The sequence below is a fragment of the Arvicola amphibius genome, chromosome 14 (assembly GCF_903992535.2).
Source record: "Arvicola amphibius chromosome 14, mArvAmp1.2, whole genome shotgun sequence".
NCBI classification, from domain to species: domain Eukaryota; kingdom Metazoa; phylum Chordata; class Mammalia; order Rodentia; family Cricetidae; genus Arvicola; species Arvicola amphibius.
In genome coordinates, this window is record NC_052060.1 from 40194593 (window position 1) to 40221259 (window position 26667).

Sequence of the window (26667 nt, forward strand, 5' to 3'; positions counted from 1 at the left end):
GGCTGGCTTACAGATTCAGAGGGTTAGTCCATGACCATTATTAGAAAGATGGCTGGTACAGTTCTGGAGCGGTAGCTGAGAGCTACCGGTCTGCTGGTAATAGGAGGAGAGGAAGACACTGGGCCTGGCATGGGTTTTTGAAACATCAAAACCTACCTGCAGCATGAATTCTAATTGGTCTTAATAAGATCCTGTCTCTACTAATCCTCAGACTGCAGGCTCAGACTCCATCCTCAGATTGACTGCATCCTAAGACTGACTAATAGTGGTTATTATTTGGGTTCTAATAAAGCAAGCATGTCTGAAGAACAGAACACAAAACAGCCACACAGGGCAGCCATACAGGCCAAGGAGTGGTGGCACACACCTTTAATCCCAGGACTCGGGATAAAGAGGCAGATGGATCTCTGTGTGTTCAAGGCTACTCTGGACTACACAAGACTGAATTTGTCTAAAAGAAAAACAGCCCACACAAAGGTAATCCCAGCACTTGGAATCACATACCTTTAATCCCAGCACTAGAGAGGGATATAAAGTGGAATGAGACAGGAACTTTCTTTCAGTCTGAAGATTTCATAGAGGTAAGAGCTCTCTAGTGGCTTGGCTGTTTTGCTTTTCTGTTCTTCAGGTTGAACCCCAATATCTGTGTCTGAATTTTTATTATTCATGCTACACTGACTGCTTAAGACTGCTCCTCAGACTACAATGAACTCTTTTCTCCTGCCTTATACTCTTCCCTGACCAGCCCTATCACTCCTGTCTCCACCTTCCTAATTCTGAGTTTAAAGGCATAGAATCCCAAGTGGTGGAATCACCTTTATGTGAGCTCTGTTTCTCTTACAGGCTGGATCAATTCTGCGTAGCCCAAGGTGGTCTTGAACTAACAGAGATCTGTCTCTGTCTCCCAAATCATGGGACTAAAGGTGTATGCCACCACTGCCTAGCCTCTAGTGGCTTAGTTCTGCACTCTGATCTTCAGGAAGACTTTGTTAAAACACAAACAAAATATCACTACACTCCCCTTTTATGTCTAAAATTTAAAAAGGCTATAACTAATTTAAGAAAACTATATACAATATCTATATATAATATACACAGGCAAAAATATATCAACACTGTTTAATCCATTTGCATTTGACAAATTCAGAGAAAATATTCCACTCTCCATCCTATCTTGGTGAGTTCAAAGTCTTGTACATAACTTACTTTCTATCAGCATTACCAGCCCAAACTATCTTTTGGTGTCTCTCAACCTTGTACACTTTACACTTCTTTAATGAGTTTATTTTTTGCATCTGGTAAACAAGGAAAATTATAACTATCTAGTCTTAAATTCCCTCAGAGACCCAAGAAGGACATAATATTAACTAAATAATCAGGAAGTGTGAAGCACAATTAATAAAAGCTCAGGGTCAGAAGTTGGGGTTCAACCTGAAGAACCAAAAAGCAAAAAGCCAGCCACTGGCTCTTACTTCGACCTCTGTCTGAAATAGCAATCCTGTCTCCTGAAATCTCAGAATGAGACTGTGTCTGAGAGCTGTCTCCCCCATTTTATATTCCTTTCTAGGACTGGGATTAAGGCATGCACCACTACCACCCGATTTCTATGGCAACTAGTGTGGCTACTGGGATTAAAGGTGCATGTCATTGTGGATACCGGGATTAAAGGTGTGTGTTACCATAACCTGGTCTGTAAGGCTGACCAGTGGGACTGTTTTAGTCTCAGATCTTCAGGCAGTCTTTATTAAAATACAACTGAAATGCCATTACAGTAGTGTAAGAACTTCCAAAAGAATATGAGTAAACAATTCAACCTTATTTCCCACTTCTTCAATTCTGTCCCAAGCATTCAAAGCTGCTTCATGGCATTAAGCCAGGACGTCTTCCTATATTAGCATAATCTCCTTCTCCAAGAAGTTGATAGTGGGAGATTTGCATACCTCTAGCTCTACTCTGTTGTTCAATGGTCTTAGCCTCTTCCTTCCTCAGGTCTTCCATTGCAAATGAGGATCAGGCTCTTTCAAAAAAGCATGAAAATAACAGAAACTGCATACATGAGCCAACTTCCAATTGCAGTGACAAAAATTCTTAAGCCATGAGCGTTGCTCACAAAGCTAAGGCCCACCAAATGACACAAAAATTGCAATTTTTGAGTGGCCTCAGGAGTGGCCTCTGCACTGATACTGTCAGCAATGGGACTACAGAGACTGATCACTGTGTGACTCTGGCTCCCTCAACCTTTTAGATGGCTGCTAAGTTCACACACGGCCACTTGTCACTGCCATCCTCCCATCCTGCCACAGCAGACATGGGCCTCACCAGTGAGGGTTCCCAATGGAAGTCTGCAATATTACCTGTCCATCCCTGTAGTGCCTTGGCTATGAGACAGTTCATGAGTGGGGCAAGGATCTGGAGATTAGAGAACACATGAGACGTGGGTCATTAGTGGAGAATGCAAAATGTTGTTTATTCAAGCTTGGAGAAAGCCTTATATACCTAACTGCTGCACAGTGGAAATCCGCCCCCACCCAGGCTCAAGAAGAGCAAACAACTCCCCTGTAGCTAACCACCAGGGTGGACAGAGTAAGCACAGGAACAAATGTTTTGCCAGAAACTGCAAGCTATCCTCAATGAACCCTGGGAGGAGGGGTTGACCAGTGGGCCCTACATATCCCCAGTTGGTGTGATGTCTGTTTACAGGAGACTACTGTAATCTTTGTAACAGTGCAATATTATAAGGCGTGTTTGTGTGACTAAACCCGGCATATTTGAAAGGCAAATCGCATATGGATTTCTTAATTCCCGAGGGAGACAGAGCTCACCAGGTCTGTTCCTCCAGGGCGCATAGGATAGGTGTAAACACCATGGTGCTTGTACAGCTTCTCCAGTCGCAGCCAACAGGGTTGCTCTCGAGCTGCCTCCATGATTCCTCAGTGGACATTCCACAATTCTGTCACCTCTAACATCCTGGGGTCTCCACCACATATTTCACTTCATTGACCTCTTAGGGATGCGCACTGTGAGAACATGGTCCTGCTACGTAGTACCTCTTCTCACAAGCCTTTTACAGTCACCACTGTAAGGCTTCTGTGGTCCTACCACCCTTGCATTCTGCATGTGTGCAAAATTAGCATCAAAGGGACAATGGGACCTCTTGTATGGCTGCAATGGCCTCAAAGTACTTTGCCAGCTCAACAGGATAAAAGAAATTCTGAGGATAACAACTGCTTAGGTTAGTAGTTGTCAACCTTCCTAATGCTGCGACCCTTTAATAAAGTCTCTCATGTGGTGGCGTCAACCTTCCTAATGCTGCGACCCTTTAATAAAGTCCCTCATGTGGTGACACCCAACCATAAAATTATTTCAAGGCTACTTCATAGCTATAATTTTTGTTATCGTTAAGAATCATAACATAAAAATCTGATATGCAGGATATCTGATATTTGACCAAAAGGGGTTGAGACCCACAGGTTGAGAAGTACTGGCTTAGGTGTTTCTGTAGAGGAAAGCTCCTAGAGGCTCTATTTTCAAAAGGGTTTAATATTTGACATCCTCCTGTCTGCAATGGGTGGCCTCCAAGTAGCTTCAGAGATGCCCTCAAGGAACCTTTCCTACTTCTCAGCATCTTTCAATAGCCTGAATCTCTTCAGTAACATCTTCCATGGCACCAACTTTCTTTTCTGTTCAACATGAAAATTATTCAAATCCTTCTACTTTTAGCAGCTGAGCTCTATTTATGATTTTTGCTGTAAATCTAGGCAAACCCAGCCAACTATCCCCAGGCCTCATGCAGAATGCTATGTTGGCCTGAACATTTCTCCACATTAGTCTCTCACCATTAAACTCAGCTTCACACAAAATCTCAGGGCCTGAACAGAATGGAAACAAATTCTTTGTCTGATGTAACAGGAATAGCCTTTAGTCCTTCTCCAAAGTTCCTGCTCCTGTCTGAAACCAGGCTAGCAGTCTTTACTGCTTGCATTCTGATTATGGTCTTCTAAGGTTCCAGCAGGAGCACCTTTCTTTTCTTCCTTTTTCATTTCAGGCTTTCTCTAAGTGACATAACCACATCTTTCAAACTCTCGGACAAACCAGCTCCAAAGGCTTCAGACCACAGACACAATCACAGCAATGACTCTAGTTCTGGGCACCAAGTTTCTGCTAATCAGTTTTCTGTTGCTGTGACAAAATATTGAGAAAACAAACTTAAAGCAAGATTTGAAAAAGAAAAAGTCCACAAAAAAAGCAACTCATATTCTATGTGTAAGTGACAAATATACTCCTCTTTATTGTTATCAAGGTTTCTCAATGTCTTTCAGTAACAGAACACTTATTTAATTCCACTATTGGCCATGGTTTGGGCCCTGCAAACGCCCTTTCCCTTCACCTCAAAAGGAGCCCCTTTGTATGTGGCCACACACTCAGCATTGGTGTGCAGGTCAGGCTGGATCTGCTCCCAGATCTTCTTCTTAGGGTTCAGCTCCTTGTCAGGCTCTCCTGTTCAGAGAAAAACCAGCAAGTTACATAAGCAACACCCAGAAAAGTCAGATACCCTGGGGATTGAAGGCTTTATGACTATTAGGCAAGTATGTTTCCATTTAGGCTAAATCCCCAGACCCAAATCAAAGAAAACTGTAAGCTATTCATTTCATCATGTAAAGAAGGTCTGGGAAGACAGGAACCCATTCAGATGGATTGGACTTTTACAGCTGGCAAGGGCAGTTGATGAGGAGCAGTAAGAATACGGGAGGAGTACTTTCTAAATGCTAGGAACACAGGTTACTGCCTGAATATATACAACAATCTTGATTCCAATATACAACACAGGGAGAAACTGAAGGAGAGAGAAGATGCAGTCATACCAGCAGTAGGCATAGGCAGGATATGACATCAGAGCCTACTACCCCTGGGACAGCACCCGGCTTCCTGATATGTCACACTGTAGCTTACAAAGGAAACAAACTGCCCTGGAATAAGTGGACATCACTCCTAATGCCTCCTAATCCCTCTATTTGCAATAAATGACAGTGTGTGCTTTATAACCAACAGAGACAAATAAGGAGTGAAGTACCTCTGGTCTAAGTTTAAAGACAAGTAGCAGATCAAATAACTTCTACTTACCGACAGGGAAGCAGGCTATCTTATTACTGGAAACAGTTTCTGTTCCTTCTCTCCTTCCATCCTTCCCCCCTTCCTCCCCACATATAAATGTATGCAAATAACAAAACGGAGGAAATTTTCTGACTACTTAGCAAAGCTTCTGTGCTGGCTGAGACTCACCCCTCCACCAAGATATTGCCAACATGACAATGTGTTCATCAAGCAGTGACCCAGATTTACACACCAGTGTCCACTTTAAAGATGAAACTACAGAAACTGATGCGTAAGTTACAGTAGGCAATCTAGGAGGTCTAGTTAATGGTAAGTGATGTAGGTGGTTGTACTAATGAACAGATTTTCAGTGTAGGTCAAATATTACATCAGAATAAGTCATTTACTGCTTTCATAGTTAAATCAACACCGACTTCAAAGCTTCTAAAGACAGGCTGACTCTCTTTGTGGGGGCTAATGTAGCTAGTGATTTTAAGTTAAAGGCAATGTTCATCTACCACTCCAAAACTAGAGCAATAGTTGACAGAATTCACCGAATATTTTTCATCTGTACTCTACAAATGGAATGATGCCTAGACAATAGCATGTTTGTCTGAGGTACTCTGTGAGAATTCAGAGAAGAACAGCTAGCAATGGATAGAAGAGCTGCCAGAAGAGAAAGAGGACTAAGAGAGTATGGCGTCTGGACCCAGTGAGTTAAGAAGGAGCCTGCAAAACAACCACGGTGTTCCACCAAGTAGTGGGGGATCTCCTTAACCCTAGCAATACTGGGAAATTAGAAGCGAAGGAAACCGGAGTCAAATGGATTTTAGAGAAGAGAAATTGAGCACAGATAACTGATTTTTAAAAATAAATAATTCTGAAAGTTAAATGTATGCTTTATGAGTATTATTTTTACTGCAAAGGCTCATTATTAATTTTTATAAGCATAACCTTGGAGTAAATATCCATTTGTTATTAGACCATGAATAGTGCAGTCTCAGAAAAGTAAGAATCCAAGCCAATCTAAAACCAAAGCAAGCCTACCATGACTTTTGTCTCCTGGTTATGAAACTGACCTAAAATTATTTCTACACGGGGCCTCAGGGACCAGTTAGTATATCTAAAGACTAAAATTTATAGCTGTCCTCAATTAGATTTTAATGACTGTTGGGTGGAAGGGAAGTGTTTTAGTTGTTACTATACATATTATTTGGCATCCTCTAACTTCTATGAGAGTTTCTCGCTTTGTAATAGGGGATGGGGTGTTTTCTAAGTATGGCTATTGACAGTGTGTGCAGAAAATATCCACAGAGGCTTTCTCCTCCAGGATATTTATGGCATGAAGCCTGCTCCCCTAGGGCCATTCTTACCGAGATGAGCAGTCATCTCAGTAGTCTCCCGTTTTTATAGTTTTTTTACATTTGGCAGGCATTCTTATCCTTAGCCTAGGTTGCCTCAAATTCATGGTCTGCCTTCCAAGACCTGGGATTACACGGTATGCCACATCCCATCCAGCTTAATTCTTAAGTGTTCAAATAATAAATAATCCTGATTGACCTTGAATGCGTTGGAAAAGTTACCAACTTCTGCTTCCAAAGTGGTTACTTATCAGATTTACTGCTAGAGAAGCAGTAATTGGTATGGAAGCATATGTAAGGTGAGTTCTCAGACCAAATCTGCTCAGCTATTTGATAGTGCTCAGTCTGATTAAGCATATTCTAAGTGATAAAACCATTAAAGTTTAGTTTTAGTTTTCTAAAACTAAACTTTAATGAATATGAACTTTTCCAGAACATTCAAGTGCTTCATGAACAAAGAGAAAATTGGGGAAAAAATACCACGCTGAGCAACATGAAGCGCACAGCTAAATCAACACAGAGATCCAGAGAACATGGTGAAAGCACGAAATCCAGCTGGGCTGTTACCACCCCAAATGCTAGGTCAGTGAGAATCTCAGTAACAGATGACAAAAACGGATTTGAAAGCTGAAGTGATTCACCTGGTAACTCCGAGATAAGGATATGAAAAAAGTCACTATGGTAACAAGAGAGGCGTAAGGATTTATAAATTAGCCACTACATTTTACTGGGCCCCAGTTTTCAAATTTGTAAAAAGGAGGGTTAATGTACGTTTCTTCTGCTTTTAATTATTTGACTCCATAATGTCAAGAAGTGAAATAAAACAAGCCTTAATAATTTTCTTTCTTTCTTTTCCTCTTCTAGTCCTTAGCCTAGGTTGGCTTCAAATTCACGGTGTAACTGAAAGACCTGGATAAATCCAGAACACACACCCCCCAACCCCCGCCCCAGCAAGAGAAGAATCAGAAATTTAGGATTAGCCGGTTCAGTTACTGTGTTTCAGGAACTAGCTGAAGATAAAGTTAGGCTGTAATCTTGAGAATAATCTTGAGAGGCAGGGAGTTCCCCCCTTGTGATCATCACTGGTATTTTCGGAATTTTCTACACCCTCCCTGCCCCTTTCGAATCACTGGGCTGAGGTTTCTTCCCTTAAAAACTCCTTCTCCCGGTCACTGGGGTCAAACTCTTCCCCTGCATGAGTTATGAGTCTCGGCCCCAGTGCACTGGTTCGTCTCATTAAACCTCGTGTGATGCAGCAAGGATGGTCTCTCGTGAGTTACTGGGGGGGAGGGGGGGGTGTCGTGTTATCCCGAGACTTGAGTGAGAGTCTCCCCACACTGGAGGTCTTTCACGACTTCCAAGTCTTGGAATTACACCACATACCATATCCCATCCAGTTTAATTCTTAAACGTCAAATAATAAATAAGGATACTGTTAATATGGAAAGGTCAATCAGGATTATTTATGTTTTTCTTAATGAATTCTAAATCTTAAAAGAAAAAATTATTTTGATGTTTTATTCAAATTTATTTAATTCCTAAACATATAAATTATATGTAATTTATATATATATATAATTTATATATATATAGACAGCTTACTCCAAAGTAGGTGATTTTTAGGAGTGCTCCAATATTGTGGGTCTGAAGGGAATTATGCTCTCAGAATTTAAAACAATGTTTCCTCAATAAAACATCTAGAATGGAATTTTCTCAAAAAAAAATTCACAAAGCATAGGTTATCATGGCTTCTCATTTACTGAGCTCAAGACAAATCCTTGAGCAGGGTTTATAGAGGAGTAGAGGAAGCTCTGGGTGAAAAAGGCCCTGGGTGAATATGTCTGCTCACATGGGCACAGCCATGTCAAGGACCCCAATGCCCCAGTACCACAGAACACCAAAGTCTTCCCCAGAAAAGGCTCAGATGGACTGCAAAACCTTCTTAGGGGTAGGGACTGGGTGGTTTCCCAAGTATTGATATTGATAGTGTGTACAGAAAACAGCCAGGGTAGCTTTCTCCTCTAGACCACCCCTATTGAGATAAGATTTGCTGGCTTGCCTCTAGCTTTTATAGATATTTTCTACACCTGGCAGGCATTCTTTCTTCTGCTTCAAAGTTCTATTGCTTAAGCAAGGCATGGTGGCTCATGCCTGCAATTCCTCCAACACTAGGGATGAGAAGGCAGGGGGATGGCTTGGCTTATAGACGACGGGCCCTGCTGGTCAGCGGTTGCAGTCTACCATAGCCTGGTAGCTCTTTCTGAGTTTGACAATATGGAGGGCTCCTTCCCAGTGGGGGCTTTCTCAACCTAGCCTCATCTGGAGGATGTCTCTAGGCCTGGATGCCTGACTTATCTCAAGGATGACCCTTGACACAGTTTCCTGCAAACATTCCTCCCCTGCGGTCCACACAGCATGCTCTAGCTATTTTCATAGGGTCACCTTACGCATATTAGGTGACACCCCAGCCTCTGTCTCACCCTCTATATCCCCTCAAATCTGGAATAAAGATAAAGCTGCTCCTGGAAAGCCATTTCTGCCGTGATCACAGATCCAATAAAGTTCTCTGTCTCCAATTCTATCCCTTTGACCTTGTGGACGGATGGCCAATGGACTGTGAGGAAAAAGGGCGCTGTGGAATAATCCTCTTGTACACTGTAGAGATTTGCCATTTGAGTTGGTTTAATAAAATGCTGACTAGCCAGTAGCCTAGCAGAAAGCAGTGGCAGGGTAACTAAACTAAGGATGATGGGAAGTAGCAGGGCGGAGGAAGGAATCATCAGCCAGACTCAGAGGAAGCAGGAGATGAACATGCCATGCTAATAAAGGTACCGCCACATGGCAGAGCATAAGTAAGGAATATGGATTAACTTTAAACTGTAAGTGCTAGTTAGTAATAAGCCGGAGCTATTGGCTGAACATTTATAATTAATATAAGACTCTATGTGATAATTTGGGATGTGGCTGCTGGGTATTGGGAATTGGTGGGCCAGAGAGAAACATTCAATTACAAAGGGGACGCCATAGATACAATCTCAAAATGTACTAAAAGCAAGACAAGAAAATAATGTTTTTTCCAGTATTATTACACTACAGCTGTCTCAGGAACATTTATACTAAAGAAAAAAACCAATTAAAATGGAACTTTACTTTCCATTACTAGTCTTTGTGTTATCATCTATAGTTTAAGTGATTTTTGAGCACATTAATTTGATTCACATCCATGTCATATTATTCTGTGGGTATGACTATGAGCAATTACATAGGACAGAATCTTTGTAGTATTTCATGTAATGTGTGACTTTATGGACAGCAAGATGGTTGTTATGCTCACTGTGCTATTATAAGCAAACTTCCTGAAAATCCTTCTGATACACACATAGGACCGGTTTTAACCTCTAAGCTTTATAAACATCACTTTATAAACTTATTCCCAATCTATTTAAATAATTATTAATACTTACCAGGGAAAGCATCAAAAGTAATTCTGTCTCCAGGAACAGACCCATTGGGAGGTGCCAGAATTTCCACTTTCTCTGGTGAACTAGCACACATTACCATTGCTTGAGACAGTACTCCCCGCATTTTTGCAGGCTTCAGATTACAAAGTAAAACCACCATCCGATTTTGCATCTGTGCAGAACAAAAAGATGACTAAAGATATAATCATGTTTAGGATACTCTAGGCACACTGACACTCTACTTATTAAATGTGTTATCTTTGTGGATGTAACTTTGTCTTTGTGTAGTTAAAATATTTTTAACCATGAAATCTTGTATAAAAAATGAAGACTGATATCTTGCATAAACATGAAAAGAAAATCCCTCAAATTGGCAAGGCATGAATACAACAGTAGAAATCTTTTTTTTTTCAAATATATACAGAAATTTTGTTTTTTTCCAAAAGTATATAGGTATTTTGCTTGCAAACAGTTCTGTGCCTGGTATCTGTGGATACCAGAGAAGGGTATCAAATCTCTTGAACTAGAGTTGGAGAGGGTCAAGAGTCTCCATAGGGGACTGGGAACCAAACCTGGGGCTTCAGTAAAAACCTTTCCTTTTTTTAGTTCTGGAGACTAAGCATAGATATGTACAGACTTGGCTGGTGCTCCCCGTCTCAGCAGCATCCCCAGCCATTCTTAAAATGAACTAACAGTTCAATAACTCAAGCACTGTACACATCACAGTGCACATCTGGGGCTACATCCATAATTTGCTATAGCGCTAAAAAGAAATTCTGTCAATCTTCTAGAGTCGAAACGTCTTTAACATCCTCACAATTATGCCCATCCTCTACAGGCTTAATTAAAACAAAAGGCACACAAGCCTCCTGTGTCAGGGAAAAATTAAAAGATGTATCATAGATAAAAAATGGCAAATTAGGAGCAAATTTATTTCTAGATCCAACAACTAAAACATTACTTGATGAATATATTCTTCACGGATAATACCTTGTTCAGCACTTGAAAGTATCACATTCTAACAATTTATAAAAGTCAAATCTATATAAGAATAGTATGTGAATTAGTTAGATGCAGTCTTTTCAGATCGAACAGTAACTGTAGTCACTTTCTTCAGAAAAATAGACAGATGGGTGCCAGCACTTTTATGGATTGAGTGTCCTGCCTTACAGAATGCTTACTGGGACTGTGCTGAATCTGTGGTTTAAAGAGATGTCTATATAAACAGCCTCACTCAATAGCTATAAAAATCCATAACTTCTGAGAGCAGAAGAAACCCTTACGTGAAGCTATATGAACTGGTTCTTTTTTTCTAGGATTCTTAAGAATCTAACTTTAATGATACAGAGATGTCAGATGTTAAAGGAGGAAATCTATTGACCTACTGTAATTTGCTGCTGATCTTTTTCATGAAACAGTGTTTGGTACACACTAGGTGTCAAATATATATTTGTATCTAGAAATATGAACGAATGATATGAATTTTTCCAGGGTAAAACAGCCAAGTAACATATAAACAGATAGAACCATCTTAATGTTGAGCCTACAGTCTTTGCTATAGCTCAAAAGCATCAGGAACAAACACAATCAGCAGACGATTCAAATCACTTACAGAGACATCTAAAAAGACCAAACTGAATGCTGCCCCGATTCTTTCTGCTGCTATTACATGGATTTAAAATGAACTTTCAATTTTTCAAAAATGTGGTATTTAAAAGTGGAGGAAGAAAATAAAGAAAATAAATTATTGAGAAGAGCTGAAGAGTATCTGGGCAGAAACCTGGCAATTAGAAAGCACTGTTTTGAAGGGTGGCATCATAGAATATGAATCAAATTTTAAAACGGCTGCCATGGAAGAACATTGTGCATAAAATATACTGTAATTATTTTTACATATCCCGAATGCTCAGCTCTGCTTTTATTGGAGTATAATTAGCATCTGAATACAGACTGAGAGTGTAGCTATGCTATGACAAAATCACATTACTAAGTGTCAAAATTACAACGGGGAAATGTTGAAATTTCAAAATATGACTTCCTCCTCATAACTAATTCTTTCATGAAGTAATCAGTATCAGTCTTCACTGTCTCAGATAATTAGGCACTAAAATTCTAAAGGAATTAGTGTGTGAAAGTGAAGCGAAGATTAAGTCCTTCCGTTCTACATGACAGGTTAGAATTGTACCATGTTTTGGTAGTGCTATAAAAAGTAGTACACGACAATCCAGATTAGAGATAAAACCTCACAGTACCAGCAGGATAGATAAAAGAAACTATACGGTAGGTAGAAATAATAGCATCTTTCTTGTTCTACGAGGGCATAATCCACTATACATAATCCACTGTCATCTTAACCATCCAACACTACAAACACTGCAAGATAAATCCCAACTACAGCTGACCGCCTACTCAGCTCTGACCACCACCCCAAGGTTGAAAGTACATAGCGAGTCACTGCTTTGTAGAGTAGATACTAAGAATCGTTGATTCTGCCTCAAGAAAGCAGGAAATGGTGGAAAACTCAGCTCCACATTCTTCCACATAACACTGTAAACACCGTGGAAGATAACTAAAGTGTGCTGGCTCTGTCCTTCCATGTGTATGCAGTGGCAAACGAGAATCTATCTCAAAAGTGGTGGAAGGCAAGGGCTCACAGCCACAACTGTCCTCTGACCTCCACGCTCATGCTAAGGCACACACAAGACTGCCCTCGCATACATTAACACAGAACACACAAGAGGGAAATGATGTGTATTTTCTGTCCTACTGAATTTATCTTTCAGGCCTCTAAGTCTGGGGTAATTTCATGTATTTTTTTTTTTTGAAATTCACCTTAAAAATTCATCTTTTTCATATTTATTTATTTTTATAAGTGTTCTGTTGCATGGGTGTATGTTTATGATGAATGTTCCTGGTGAGAATGAATGTCAAAAGGGTACAGAAGAGCCTGGAAATGGAGTTACAGATTATGAGCTGTTACGTGGGTCCTGGAAAGCCAACTCTGGTCCTCTCTAAGAGCAGTAAGTGCTCCCAACCAGAGCCATTGCTCTCACTCCCAACAAATCACCCTGAAATTCACTTATTAATCATTTACAGCAACACATATGACTTAATCACTTAAGATGACGTATGTAAGCAGTGGTCACTTTAGGAGGAAAGATCACCTGCTCCAGAGGAACGTGATTCACCAGTCCACTGACGACAGTCCTTGGGGCTGCTTCTCCCACATCTACTTCTTCTACATACAGCGAGTCTGCATCTGGATGCTTTTTGGCAGTAACAATGCAACCAATGCGAAGATCCAGACGTGAAACATCTATTGGCTTTGAGTCAGTACTTGCTGCTGCTGACTGCTGCTTCTTCTCCTTTTTCTCTCCTAAGGATTGAGACAAATGTGGTCTTACAAATCAAGAGTACAGTTGAAGCTTAGATATACCTGGGGACAGGAATTACAGAATTTGCTGGTTAAATAGATCTGAAGCCTGAAGGAAAGGGACCAGTATGGCTGATTGCAGTATTTCAGTGTGGCTGCCTAGTAGACTGTGAGACTTCTTTGCCATGCTATTTTATCAGTTCCTTAACATCCACACGTCAGTTCAGATGTTCTGCCGACTAGATGTCACTGTCTGCTTGTCCCAAATGGCTATAAGCCAACTTTAACATCTGACTTCTTTGGAACACAGTTCCAAATATACATCCAAGTTTAGTCTTACATCTTATCTTTGATGCTTTTATTTATGCTGATCCCTCTATAAAACATAACTCATTTTACGCTGTCAAAATTGTCAACATTCACATATTCCTCGGGATTCAATTTCTATATTCTAACGGCAGACTGTTCTTAATTTTATCTTAGCTCCTAAAAGTTTGGACTTTCTTTTCAATACCTTTATTATCACCATAAATATTAATATTGCCTGATAAAACAGTCAAAGGTCAACAAGATTAATAATTAAAAGTACCTTTCTTTTCAGCTTTTTCTTTTACCTTCTTTTCTTCTCCTCCCCCTCCTTTAGTCTGTTCTTTTACACTAGAAGAGGTGGTGGATACTGAGGTAGACTGTACCACAGTTGCAGAAACTGCAGGTTTAGCTTGCTGCAGAGTGTCAGATGGGACCGGAATTTGCTTCACTGACAGAGAAAATGAACAGGGTCACTCATGCTATGCTCATAAACAAGATGGAACAATAGGTTTGCAAATCACAAATGTGAACCCTTTTTAAGAGAAAAATCTAATACATATAAACATCAAGTATCCATTATCTGAGGCTATAGAAATGGCATCAAAAATTAAGTATATTTTAACAATTACTAAGGCCACCATTTTTTTAAATTTCCATTTACTCATTAGTAACTAAAGAAGAGTGCAGGTAACATTAGTATCTAACATTTATCATGGACATACTATTCAAAGCTCCTGCGATTCTCCTAAACTTCCTAAGTAGATTCTATTTTATTCCATGTCACTATATTATGAATGATAAATTTGAGCCATCAAGAAGTTAACAATCTGGCCCACTGACAGGGAATAGAGACGCAGTATTATCTGTCTAAACACTTCTATGTTAAAAAACACAACTGTTTATAAACAGGGTTAGAGAGATTGCTCAACAGTTAAGAGCACTAGTTGCTTTCAGAAGATGGAATTTCTGTACCTAGCTCCCATGCCAGACATCTCACTACTACCATAACTTTAGCACTAGGCATCACACATCTTCTGGCCTCTGCAATACTGTGTATCAAGATGGAGACCCATTTTGAGGTCTTATATGGCCCAGCACTGTACACAGTCACTTCTGCTGCTTGTGGATCAAGATGTAGACTCTCAGCTCCTTCTATCCTGTCATGATGATAATGAACTAAACGTCTGCACTATAAGCTAGCCAAGTAAGTGTTTTCCTTTATAAGAGTTGCCATGGTAATGGTCTCTTTACAGCAACAGAAGCCCTAACTAAGACAGATAGTACATGTCACTCATTTCCCCTTATTTTATTTTGTTAAGGGAAGAATTCATACAGCATTCAAAATATCATGCTGACAGTATGTCGAAAGAAGCCAGCAATAGAGAGAGGCGTCACTGGGCTAGTGAGAGGGCTTATTATTATGTCATTAGCGTGTCTACCACACAAGTATGAGGACTGGAGTTCAGATTCTCAGAACCCACATAAATGCCAAATGCTGGTGCACGGTGGACAGCCTGTAACTCCAGACTGGGGAGACTAGAGCAAGCTATTTAGTGAGACTAGCCATATCAGCAAGTTCTCAGTTTGATAAGAGATCCTGCTCAAAGAATAAATTAGAAAAGCCATCAAAGGTAATTCCCAACATAACCTCAGGCCTCCACATGCATGTGAAAACCTGTGCCCCATACATGCAAATATGTATAGAGCACCCACTGTCCGTGCCCCCCAACTCTAACACACACACACACACACACACACACACACACACACACACACACACAAAGAAAATGGAAAGAGCTTTTCAAATGGGCCAATAAAATTTTAACTTTATCTGCAATTTGTAGTCAAACATAATTATTTGATGGTTTGAATAAGAAAAGTTCTTTGATTTTTTTTTTTAGGCAAGTGACTTTCATCTCTAAGTTTTATTGTCTTGGTTTATAAAATAAAGTTATTTTGAGAACTTTTTTCTTTTACTTTTTGAGATAGTGTTTATCTGAAGCCGAGGCTGGGCTGAAAATCATCATGTAGTCCAGGATGGCCTCAAATTTATAGCAATCATCCTTCCCTAGCCTCCTTAGTCCTAGGGTTACAGATGTGAGCACACCTGCTGACAAAAGGATCTGAGTATATAAAGTTTGTCACTTGACACAAATGCTGCTGAAAAAGTTTAGTAACTGTAAATTAATTATTATGGCTATTTTTCAGTAGGTATCAAACAGCAGCAACAATGCTGGTCAAGTTCAAATACGCAGCACAAAAATGAGAAGCGTAGGCTTTGAATACCAGCTTTACCACCTTCCATGACCTCAGAGGAGATCAACTGCCTTTCCGCAGTCTGTCATTTCTTTCTATAGAGGAGGAAAGCATCGTGGGAGTGACAGAGGGTAGGAAGATGAAATCACACGATCATCGTAGATGGAGCACCCTAGCGTTTTCATCCTCACCCCCATTCTGAATCTCTGCCTGAATCAGCTCCTGCTTTAGCTCTTCTATTTCCTTCTTCAGTTTAGCATTTTCAACTCGAAGTTTCTTTTCTTCTCTCAAAGTTGCCTGCAAAACTAGAATCAAGAAAATTCACTTAAAAACTATTTTCAAATGTTTTATTTGAATATTATTTGGAAGAGTACAGTAAATACAATTGTAGCTGTTATAACAACAGGAACTAATATCTGGCCAGGTGCTTTATGACAGTTTACTATTTATTAATATTAATATCTCACTAGTCATTGGGACATTGGGTGTAAGACTCCCACCAAACCAAATCTGAGGACATAAATGCTGTAAATAGTGATTTGTAGATTTTAAAAAAGGAAAATCAATCTATACATTTAGTGTATACTTTCTCTCTATGCATACATCTGATCCACAGTCAATTTGAGAGAAAATAAGTCTATAAACTAAAGAGTGGGACAGAAAAAGTTACCCGTGTGTGCGTGCGTGCATCTGAATGTGTATGTGTGTGTATGCATGTAGAGTCCTTAGAGCTATTACACATACAAACGTAATGTATTTTAAAGCATTTTTATTATATTTGAAATTTAAGACTCAAGTACCACAAAATGTAGCTTGCACTGTCTTTCATCGAAGGCCTGATGTAAAGACTCATTCATTCATCGTTTTCTTCTGTGCTGGAATCAAACCAAAGGCCCCAAACATGTATTATACAGGTACCCACCAAGTCATGCCCTAGCCCATATTTATTCTTATAGTAAATCAAATACAAAAGCAAAACCTACATTTGGCATGAGATGCTTCGGTAAATACAGACTAAATATACGTCTGGAATTAGTCAACATCATGCTGGAAATAATATGCATGAGTCATTTAGCATATGATTTGTTACTTCTGCCAGTACTAATGCTGTAGTATTGTTCATTGAAATATATATTATCACTATTACTTAGAAATTATTTTTTATATATAAGGTTGCTATGACTTACATTTTTAAGTTAGGGGTAATTTAAACCATGGAGATCTGGCTGGAGACATTTTAGAAGAATTTTAGTATGTGGCCTAGAAACTGGTCTTTTGATATTCTGGGGGGAAAAAAGTGGCTGCTTTTGCCCTTGTCCTCAATGTCTGCCTGAGACTGAAGTGAAGAGTTTTGGATTAATCGTATTGTCAAAGAAAAATCTCAAAATAGCCTCACATAGACTGTCTTGTGGTTAGGTTACTAGTGTTCACTCTCATGAAGACTTATAATGAAAAGAAGCAATCTGAGCAAGTAAAAACACAAAACACGTACAGACTGAGGAGAAAAAGGGAACCAAGAAAATGAATGGAGTTATCTTATATTCAAGAAGATAAACATCAAAAAGTCAGGTGTTAAATGGAATAAAGAGAGTGGTAACTTCAGGGCAAGACCCCACTTGTGAAAAGGAATTAAAAAAATTTAGAGCAAGGTGTGGTGGTGCACACCTTTAATCCCAGCACCCAGGAGACTGGAGAATCTCTAACTTCAAGGCCAGCCTGGTCTATGGAGCAAGTTGCAGAGTAGCCAAATTTAGGCAATGAAGGAAAGCACGGAAAATAGAAGTTAATCAAGATGTAGTTGAATGAGAGCACCATGTTCCACTACTAGAAAGCAGCAGAACTTGGCTGTTAAAGGTAAGAGGTTCCGGCTTTAGAGTCAAGGGAAGGAAGGGGTTATAGACTCATCCTCCAGGACAGAAAAGCTGCTGAGTCCAGGCGTGTGGCAGGGCCAGAGAAACCATGTGTAAAGTTGTGAAGGTGAAACCTGGCTTGCCCTGGAGACCACAAAAGGTTGGAAGATGCCAGAGCCATGGGATGCCTGCCCAGGAAAGCAGCTAACAGGGAGTGGAACTAGCAAAAGAGAAGTATGTTACAGTCAACAAAACTGAAAGGAGTTGGAGACCTGAAGAGCATTTTGACATTAGACATGGAGATGCAGAGTTTGGAGTTTGCCCAGCTGGTTTTCAGTCTTACTTTGGTCCAGTACTTTCTCACTATGCTCCTTTATGGAAAGGCAATTTTCTGTGCCATTTTATGTTAGAAGTAGGTGATTTGCATTTTGTTTTTACAGGGGATTACAGTTAAGAGATTGCATGGATCTCAGAAAAAACTTTGGATTTAGGACTTGTAAGCACGTCTGAGATCATTTTAGACTACAGGGACTTTTAAAGTTGGGCTGAATGCTTTTCTGCATAGTGGTATGGACACAAGCCTATGGGGTCAGGGACTGGAATGCGGTGGTTTGAAAAGGAAAGGTCCCCATAATGCTTGGTTTACAGGGAGTGGCACTATTAGGAGATAAGGCCTTACTGGAGGAAGTATGTCACTGTGGGGGTGGGCTTTTAGGTCTCTTAACCTCAAGTTAAACACAGAGTGACAGTCTCTGCTGTCTTTGTGATCAGGATATAGAACTCTCAACTCCTTCTCCAGCACCACATTTACCTGCATGCCACCATGCTCCTCACCATGATGAAAAGGAAATACACCTTTGAGCTGTAAGCTAGCACCAATTAAATGTTTTCCTTTGTAAGAGTTGCCATCGTCGTGATATCTTCTCACAGCAATAGAGCACTAAGATGGCCACGTTTATGAAGAAAATTCTATTTACGTATTTACTATTTCACAGATCATCTTCCGTCTCTTTACCTTACTAATGGAGAGATTATTAAGGACCACAAGGGAAATACCAGGAAACATAAGAAAGAAAGGATTAAAACGAGGTTTTACAATCCTTACAAGGTTTTTGTAAGGCATTTTTTAAAGGAGAAAAAGCATTTAATTAAATTACTGACAGCATAACATTTTTGAATTTCAATTATAGTACCAACAGTAATGGTTATTGAGAAATACATACTGAAATCAATCAAATCCTTAAAAAAGAAATTTGGTAGAAGTTTTTGTATACACTACAGCAATTTCTCAAAAACGTCATAGAACAAAGAATATGAAAAACACATCTTGACTCATAAAATTTCAAAGAAACTATTAATAGTTGATTTCATTATATTCCCCCAATTATATTCACTAACCACTAATAACATAGCAACTAATTTTAAACAACAGACTCTTCTTTTCTCTGTCCCAAAATACTGTATTATTTTCTTTAATTATTTATTTTATTGCCATGGTTAGTTCATTTTTAAAAAATAAACTTCAACTGAGAAAAGTCTTCTCAGACTAGACTGTGGGCACATAGTAGGGCTTTTTCTTAACTGATGATTAACATGGGATAGCCTGACCTGGGGTGGTGCCTTCCCTGGGGAGGTGGTCCTGGCTGTGTAAGAAAGCAATTTAAGCAAGTCATGGGAAGCAAGTCAGTAAACAGTTCCTGCCTTGACTTCCCTTCATGACAGACTCTAAGCTGCAAGTTGAAATAAACTCTTTCCTCTTCAGCACACTCTTGGTGCTTTATCATAACAGAAAGCAAACCAGGACATTTAGTATATACCCATTCTAATTCATCATAATCCTAGAATATTTTTAATATTTTTATACTCAAAGGAATCTAAAAGCCATAATTAAAATTATCAAGTTATAATTTACATAATAAACATTTAACTGTCATTATTAGAATTTAGGTATTTCCTTAGACTATTACAATGGTCTTACCCGCCTTCTCCTTGAGAAGGGCAACCTGCTGCTTTAGATATTCAATGATCTGGTCTGCCTCTGCACCCTTCTGCTCTAGCCTCTTCAGAACAGCATCACTGGTTGCCATCTTTGTCCAGAATCGGCAGAAAAGCCTAAATGGAAAATCAAAGAAATATACTATAGAAGGAAAGAATATACTTATTTTATAAGACACTGAGAAATTAAGTAAGGGAAAAAAATTTTCTCCTATGATTGACCAAAACCTTAAACACATTTCCTTCGGAAAACAAAGTAAGAAGGGCCTGGGGAGATGGTTCAGTGGTTAAAGTGCTTGTCACATAGCCTACAAGAGAACCTGTGTACAAGCCTGGTGTGCACAGCAGACGCCTGTAATACCAGCCTTGGAAGGAAGCAGAAGATACCGTAAGAAAACTATTCTGCACTAGCCTTACTTGCTGGTAACCACATACACTCATGTGCTCACACACACGCACACATACCACACATACACAAAAAGAAACAGGAAAAAAGAGAGGGAAAAAATATTCAGAGGCACCTGGAAGAGTCCAGAGTAGAGGGGAAGTTGCCTGTGATTTCTTTTAACTACCAACCAGGTTCTAAAAGTTAGAAAACCAACATTTCCGTTACCTCACTTGGTAGACGAGGGTGGCCTCGAACTCACAGAGATCTGTCTGCCTCTCCCTTTTCAGTGCAGGGATCATATGCAATACACAACCATACCCAGGTTCAATTCGGTTTTAAAATAACTAATCTTCTCAACCAAGCTATCTCCACCCCTAATTCAAAATGCTGGTAAGAAAAAATATTACTTTAATGGAAGACATCATCTACTTTGACATTCAATCTTTACCTTGTAAGATACCATCTTCATTTTACAGACTTGGATAAATCACCTGTCATGTCTAGAGTCATTCAAGTATCAAAAGGCAAAAACCACAATATTACTTATGTTCATCATTCTGAAGCTTACACAATTCACTTAAAGTTTTTCCCAAAGTCTACTTAATGATAATAAACTGCAATTCATAGTTTCCTTGTGCATGTTCATTGAGTACCCCAAGAATATGACTGGACACATCTTAGTACCTGTATTGAAGTGTCTATTAGGTTTCCTTTGAGGAAAAACAAAAGGCTCCTGACTTCCTTTCTCACTTCTGTCCTCAGTCTACCGAGTAACCCTCTTCAAAACAAGTTGGAAAACATTACTGGGCTACTGAAATCCTTAGAGTGGTGTTCACTCCCACTCACCCCCATGATCAGCCTGATCACTCGCATACTGTCTCCATCTTTAATTCCTTCTCTCATTCTGAGCCCCCAGGTTTCCCTGATATTTTACTAAGTTTTTGTTTCATGGTCTTTGGCGTGACTGGCCCTTCTGACCAGCACCTGCTGACCGTTACCTGTGCAGTTAATTACGTTTATGTCACATCCTTCCTAGAAAGCCATCTTTTCCTTGAGAACCTTCTCCTTTGGCCACATTACCCTGCCAAATATACCCTTCTTTCCTGTTAATACTTTTAATGACCGGAATTTATAATCTAAATAGGTATAGGGGCTGGAAAGAGCGCTCAGCAGTTAAAAGCGCTTACTGCTGTTGCATGGAACCCAGGTTTGGTTTCTAGCACTCACATTGGGAGTTCAAAAGCACTGGCTGATCCCAGGGGATCCGATCCTTTCTAGCCTCCATGGTCACAAGTTTTGCACAGAAACTCAATCAGACGTGTACGCATACCCATAAACAAATCAATATTAACATCGTACTTTCAGGGCTGTAATTCAACAATAAAACGTACGCTGAGAGGAAATTACTGGGAATTTTGTCCGTTTTGTTGTTTTTTCTTTCTACTTTGCTTACGGATCTTTATCTAGTAACTAAAACGGTGCCCCGAGTATAGTGATAGCTGGCGTTTCTAACATCTGCTGATTCAATACTTTTCTCTCTTGAATTCCTCCCCATGTACAAACACTGGAAATCCTTCACACACTCACTTAAAGTAAACAAGCTTATGAATCCATCCCCTACATGCTTTCCCTCGGCCAAGTATTCATTTCCAAAACTTAGGCGAATTAAAAAGGGCCAAGCTTTTCCTGTTTTCTCGTGGCAAGGGGGTGGAGGTGTGACCACGCTTCCTACAAGGACTTGGATGGCCAGGTTCTCTTTTCCTGGTGAGAAAGGGAAGAAGAAGTTTGGATCGCTTCCAATCGACCCTAGACCCTCTCGTGACACTCACATGAAGCGGCGAACAGCAGCTCTTGAGCAGCCTCAGCCGGGTGCAGGAAAGGCCAGCCTCCCGCAGCACCGTGGCTGGGGGAAGAGGACCCAAGGGCTGTCCCTGATACATGCCTGAGAGTTTCCCAGATTCACCCCATAGCAGCCGTCCGCTTCCTGCACTCGCTCTCTTCTCGTGCCACACTACGGTCTCATTTCCCCTTTCTTTCTCCCTCCCTTTCTCCAATCCTTCCTCTCCTCTTTCTCTCTCGCTGCACTTTGCTGTCTGTTTGGGCAAGGGACAGGCAGCCGGAAGTTAGGGGTCTTCCCTCGGAGTTGCGTCTCCGGGCCATGACGTCACGAGCAGTGGCCGATCTGAGGCGGCCGAGGCGGAGGGGATGCTGGGAGCTGTCAGTGGAGCGGGGCGCGCGCTCCCAGCCCAGTTCTGAGCTGGGAACCCGGGCAGCCCTCGCGGGCGAAGGCTGGTCGCCCCGCTGTCACCTTCCCTAAGCCGCCTTTCGTAGACGCGCCTGCAATGCAGAACACGGGCCGCTAAGTACAGCGCCAGGCACAAGCACAGCGCTTAGGCTCTCATCCCCTCCCTAATCTCTGCGTCCCCAAATTCAGGCAGGTATTCTGGTGTCCGAGCTTTCGTTCGGTGTGGTAGTGGGTGGGGCTTGTGGGACACCGACGATCAGGTGCGGAGGGTGACCCCGCCAGTGTGCAGCCGCCGGTAGAACCCACCTGCGGAGCTACTTGCTGCTGCCTTTGTCTCCAGACTTACTTCCCCTCGAAACTGGAACTCACCCAGCTTGGAAATGCAAATACGGTTTTACTCTAGATAAATCAAGGTGCTCCCTTCCCTCCCCCATCAACTTTTGACATTTCCCCTTCATTTGAGTCATTCATTTCCAAGGCCTTTCTGAGTTTATATTGTGTCTTGTTCATTGGAAAAGTGTGTCTTGTCTGAGGTCCTTAGTAGTCAAGCAGCTACAAAAAAAAAAAAAAAAAAAAAAAAAAATGGAAATGGACATAGAAGTTTCAAAGAATTCCCTGCCTAAATTTTACAAGCCAGCTGCTTCCACGGCTTCTGTCTTGTAATCTTCCACCTCATCATCTTAGTTTTTTTTCATTTTCTTTTAGTCACCTAGTGTGAGCACACGCATGTATGTCTGTTTTCTGTTTGTGAGTTTTGTGTGCACCTGAGAAGTAAAGTAGAGGAATAATTAAATGCCTTTTTGCTTGCTAGTGCTCTGAGTTTTTTCAGTTGTATGTGGTTAAGATCTATAACCGAAACCCCAGTATTTTGTTGTAAAATTGAATATTAAAATGCCGCAGCTAAATCTCATCTTTCCTATAACTTCAAGCCTGATATTTAGATATAATTTGGGATCTATTTATTGAATAATAAATTAAAATTCCGGGCAGTGGTGGTTCACACCTTTAATCCCAGCATGCCAGAGTCAGAGTCAGGCAATCTCTTTGAGTTCAAGGCCAGCCTGGTCTACAGAGCAAGTTCTAGAACAGCCAAGGCTGCACAGCGAAACCCTGTCTCAAAAATAAAAACTGAAAAAAAAAGAAATTAAAATTCTAATCATTGCCCTTTGAAGGAGAAGAAATCTAGGGAAAAGAAGAGGAGGAGCAAGAAAAGGAGAAAGAGAGGAGGAGAACTCCCTCCCGGGCCCAGCCACCTAGCCACACAACAGTCCATGGATTAAGAAGGGAAGAAAAATATGTAGAATTAAAATAGGTAAAAAGCCCTGAAGCAAAATAGAGAAGGAGGAAAACAGGTTAAGTTAGAAAAGCTGGCTAAAAACAAGCCAAACTAAGAATGGGCATTCATAAGTAAGAATAAGTCTCTGTGTATTTATTTGGGAGCTGGGTGATGGGACCCACAAAGAATTAGAAATCCAACTACACATGGGTCTCAAGTTGGATCGGTCATTGGAAGGTCACTGCCACAAGATTTGTGCCTCTTTTACCCCAACATATCTTGTAGGCAGGACAAATTGTAGATCGAAGGTTTTGTGGCAGGATTGGTGTCCCAGTCCCTCCACTGAAAGCTGTGCCTGGTTACAGGAGATGGCTGGTTCATGCTCCAGGTCCCCCATTACTAGCAGTCTTCACTAGGGTCACCCTCGTGGATTCTGGGAGTTTCCATTGCACTAAGTTTCTACCTTGCCACCAAAATACTCCCCAAATCCAGTTACTTCTCCCAGTATTGAAAAATCTTTGAAGTTGATTTTGAACTGCAGTATAAACTTAGGCTTGGGTGTGGGTTTTTTTTCTTTCATATGTTGTCTTGAAATTTTTAAACTTTGACTTTTTATAGTTTAGTTTCATGATTTTTTTTCCAAATTGTATATTAGTTTCCAAGTGAGAAAATACTGGATTAATATTGGGTCAGTCTATCATAAAAAAATTGTCTCCTTTTCTAGATCATCTTTGAGGACCCAGAACTCCAGAAATGTTTCCTTTGAAGGATGCAGACATGGGCGCCTTTACGTTCTTTGCCTCGGCTCTTCCCCATGATGTATGTGGAAGCAACGGACTTCCTCTCACACCAAATTCCATCAAAATTTTGGGTCGCTTTCAAATTCTTAAGACCATCACCCATCCCAGACTGTGCCAATATGTGGATATTTCTAGGGGAAAGCATGGTAAGCTTTATGTTTTGGTTTGTTTGTTTTTTGATTGTTTTGCATTTTCTTTTGTATTTTATGTTCAATGATTCAAATCATGATGCAATTTTAAATACAAAATATATATTGATATGCAGTCATGAACTTACTTTTATGGTTCAAAGTAAATTTGGCTACCTTTTAAAATGAAAATGGAGTTTTTATTTTCTTGTTGTTGCAGTTGATTTTTTTAATAGGACAAAAGTAGTTGGTTGAGACCCATGTTCTGGGACAGCAGTGTGTGCCGCTGCTGTGATCATGTAATGAGGTTCCTCCATAGCTGAAGTTGCTGAGGATGACAATGCTTATTGTACTGGAATTGTCTAGGAATCTTAATGGCAGGCTGAAGTTCTATGTCTTAAGATTACTTAATGAGCCTGATTTTCTGACATAAAATAATTTGGAGATACAAAATACATCAAAGTCAAACCATTGTACCTTCTGACATTCATCCATTTTTTTCCCTAGGAAATATCTATTTCATTTGTTTCTAATGGTGAAGAACTTCATAAACACTTTTTTTTTGTCTTTCTGATAAGCATGCAAAACTGTATTTGAAATTGGCTAGTTCATTTCTTTTAAAAATATTTTCTCTGAGAACATTTGTTTTTGTTGGCTTTGAGCAGAATATTCTTTTTTGTAATGATAGCTCTCATTATGAGTTCATATGACATACTAGGCGATAATCTAGGTGTTTACTCATAGCAATTAATAATCTTCATCACACTACTATGCAACATGAATAATTACAGCATTGCTTTACAGATAAGGAAATCCCAGCAGAGAACATGATTGCATAGAGGAAAATAAGAAAAGATTGTTGGGCACAGGTAGCACATGCCTTTTGTGAGGATCACTCTTTAACCTCGCCTGTGACCCTCATTTGAATATCAGTGTCAGACAGAAGAGGATCCCCTTAGGTACCACCCTGTTGTTTGAAGCCAGACCAACAATCGGCTTAGTCTCCTGCCCTCACCACCGTGATCAGTAGTTGCTCTGCTTTTCCTGAATTCCCAGTTATAATATCTCAGGAGTTTGCTGAACGAGGGTCACAAAGGAGATGGAGATGCTAAGGATTCCTCTATCATAAGTCTGCCTGGTCTGACAATATCAATGATTGTCAAACTAGAGAGATTGATTTCTTGTTTATATTGGCAATGTTCAGTGCTCGAAAAATTTGTGTGCATAAGTAGTAAATAACTGAATTGCTGTAAAAGCTTATTTAAAAATCCACTTATTCTGAAGAACTTTAGTTGTTTTGGTTGCATCTAATTGAAGAATTGAAGTTTCTGTTTTATAGATGCCTTAGTGAACACCACATACTTCACAATGATGTAATGTCATATGACTTTGGTTTAACAGCATTTCATGTCTCACGAAGAATTTTGATTTTGGATCTATGCTTTTCTTTTTCCATTATTGCTAGGCACACATTTTATTTGTGGCTCTTTCATGACCACTCCCTTTCTTTGTACATGGAGTTGTGACATGTGGTTTGTTTTCTTACGATGTGCTTTCACCCAATGTTAAGTTCATATAGAAGCCAGACCTTCCATGTTTTCTGGAACTCATTCCAAGTTGTTTGGAGATGCTAATTCTTGATAAATCAGCAAGATGATATATTTAATCTCAAGAATATAGGCATCTTTTTTGAACTTAAAAGCATGATTTATTTTTTAAAACCCAATGAAATATATTTAAATGAAGCCAATAAAGCTTGAATATACAGATTTTATCAAGTTTAACCTCGTTTGAGTTGAAATATCAGCAGAGATTAGAAGTACAGTAAAAATTTTAATTTGTCATTGGTATTGATTATTTGGAAATGTTTCTTTGGTTGCTAGTGAGATGAAATGAAGGAAAATTATTTTACTACATAGGTTTGAAATTTAAGTTGGAATAAATAACATTATTAAGGTCATAGTATAGTTTATTCTGTACCTATAGTCTATAAATTTCAACCTAAATGTGTGAATTGTTCAGGATTATGTCACAGGAGAGAACTTGTAGGGTTTGTATGTATGAAAAGATTCTGTGCTAGGAACTAGAATGCAAGATTCTTGCTAGTCCAACCCAAAACACAGGACATGTCAAC

General features: G+C 39.9%; 2 protein-coding genes across 3 annotated transcripts in view; one reads left to right on the forward strand and one right to left on the reverse strand.

Annotated features, from left to right (window-relative positions):
• Positions 1–4264: 4264 nt before the first annotated feature.
• Aimp1 (aminoacyl tRNA synthetase complex interacting multifunctional protein 1) lies at positions 4265–22021 on the reverse strand. Of its 2 annotated transcripts, XM_038311378.2 has the most exons (8): positions 21914–21982; positions 20310–20471; positions 19680–19813; positions 16043–16156; positions 13876–14043; positions 13078–13289; positions 9917–10085; positions 4265–4497 (listed from the first exon to the last, which is right to left on the reverse strand). In XM_038311378.2, exons 2-8 carry the CDS (start codon positions 20381–20383, stop codon positions 4331–4333), a joined length of 1038 nt encoding a protein of 345 aa, XP_038167306.1. In that variant the 5' UTR covers positions 20384–20471; positions 21914–21982; the 3' UTR covers positions 4265–4330. The 2 variants fall into 2 exon arrangements, with proteins under 2 accessions (XP_038167306.1, XP_038167307.1); XM_038311379.2 differs by lacking the exon at positions 20310–20471 and having other exon boundaries at positions 21914–22021.
• A 237-nt stretch (positions 22022–22258) lies between these two features.
• Tbck (TBC1 domain containing kinase) overlaps positions 22259–26667 on the forward strand; it is a 118309-nt gene continuing 113900 nt past the window's right edge. Inside the window, 2 exon segments of the mRNA XM_038311710.1 lie at positions 22259–22518; positions 24330–24551. Of these exon segments, the coding sequence (XP_038167638.1) occupies positions 24359–24551 (193 nt within the window). The 5' untranslated portion in view covers positions 22259–22518; positions 24330–24358.

Bases quoted from the DNA above. Each gene is read 5' to 3' on its own strand.
- Aimp1 (XM_038311378.2), bottom strand. From the start codon at position 20,383: ATGATCCCTGCACTGAAAAGGGAGAGGCAGACAGATCTCTGTGAGTTC. The intron at 19,814-20,309 runs GTAACGGAAATG...TTTTCCATTTAG, and splicing joins ACCCTCGTCTACCAAGTGAG to GCTTTTCTGCCGATTCTGGA. The intron at 10,086-13,077 runs GTGATCTTTCCT...TGTTCTGCACAG, and splicing joins ATCACGTTCCTCTGGAGCAG to ATGCAAAATCGGATGGTGGT.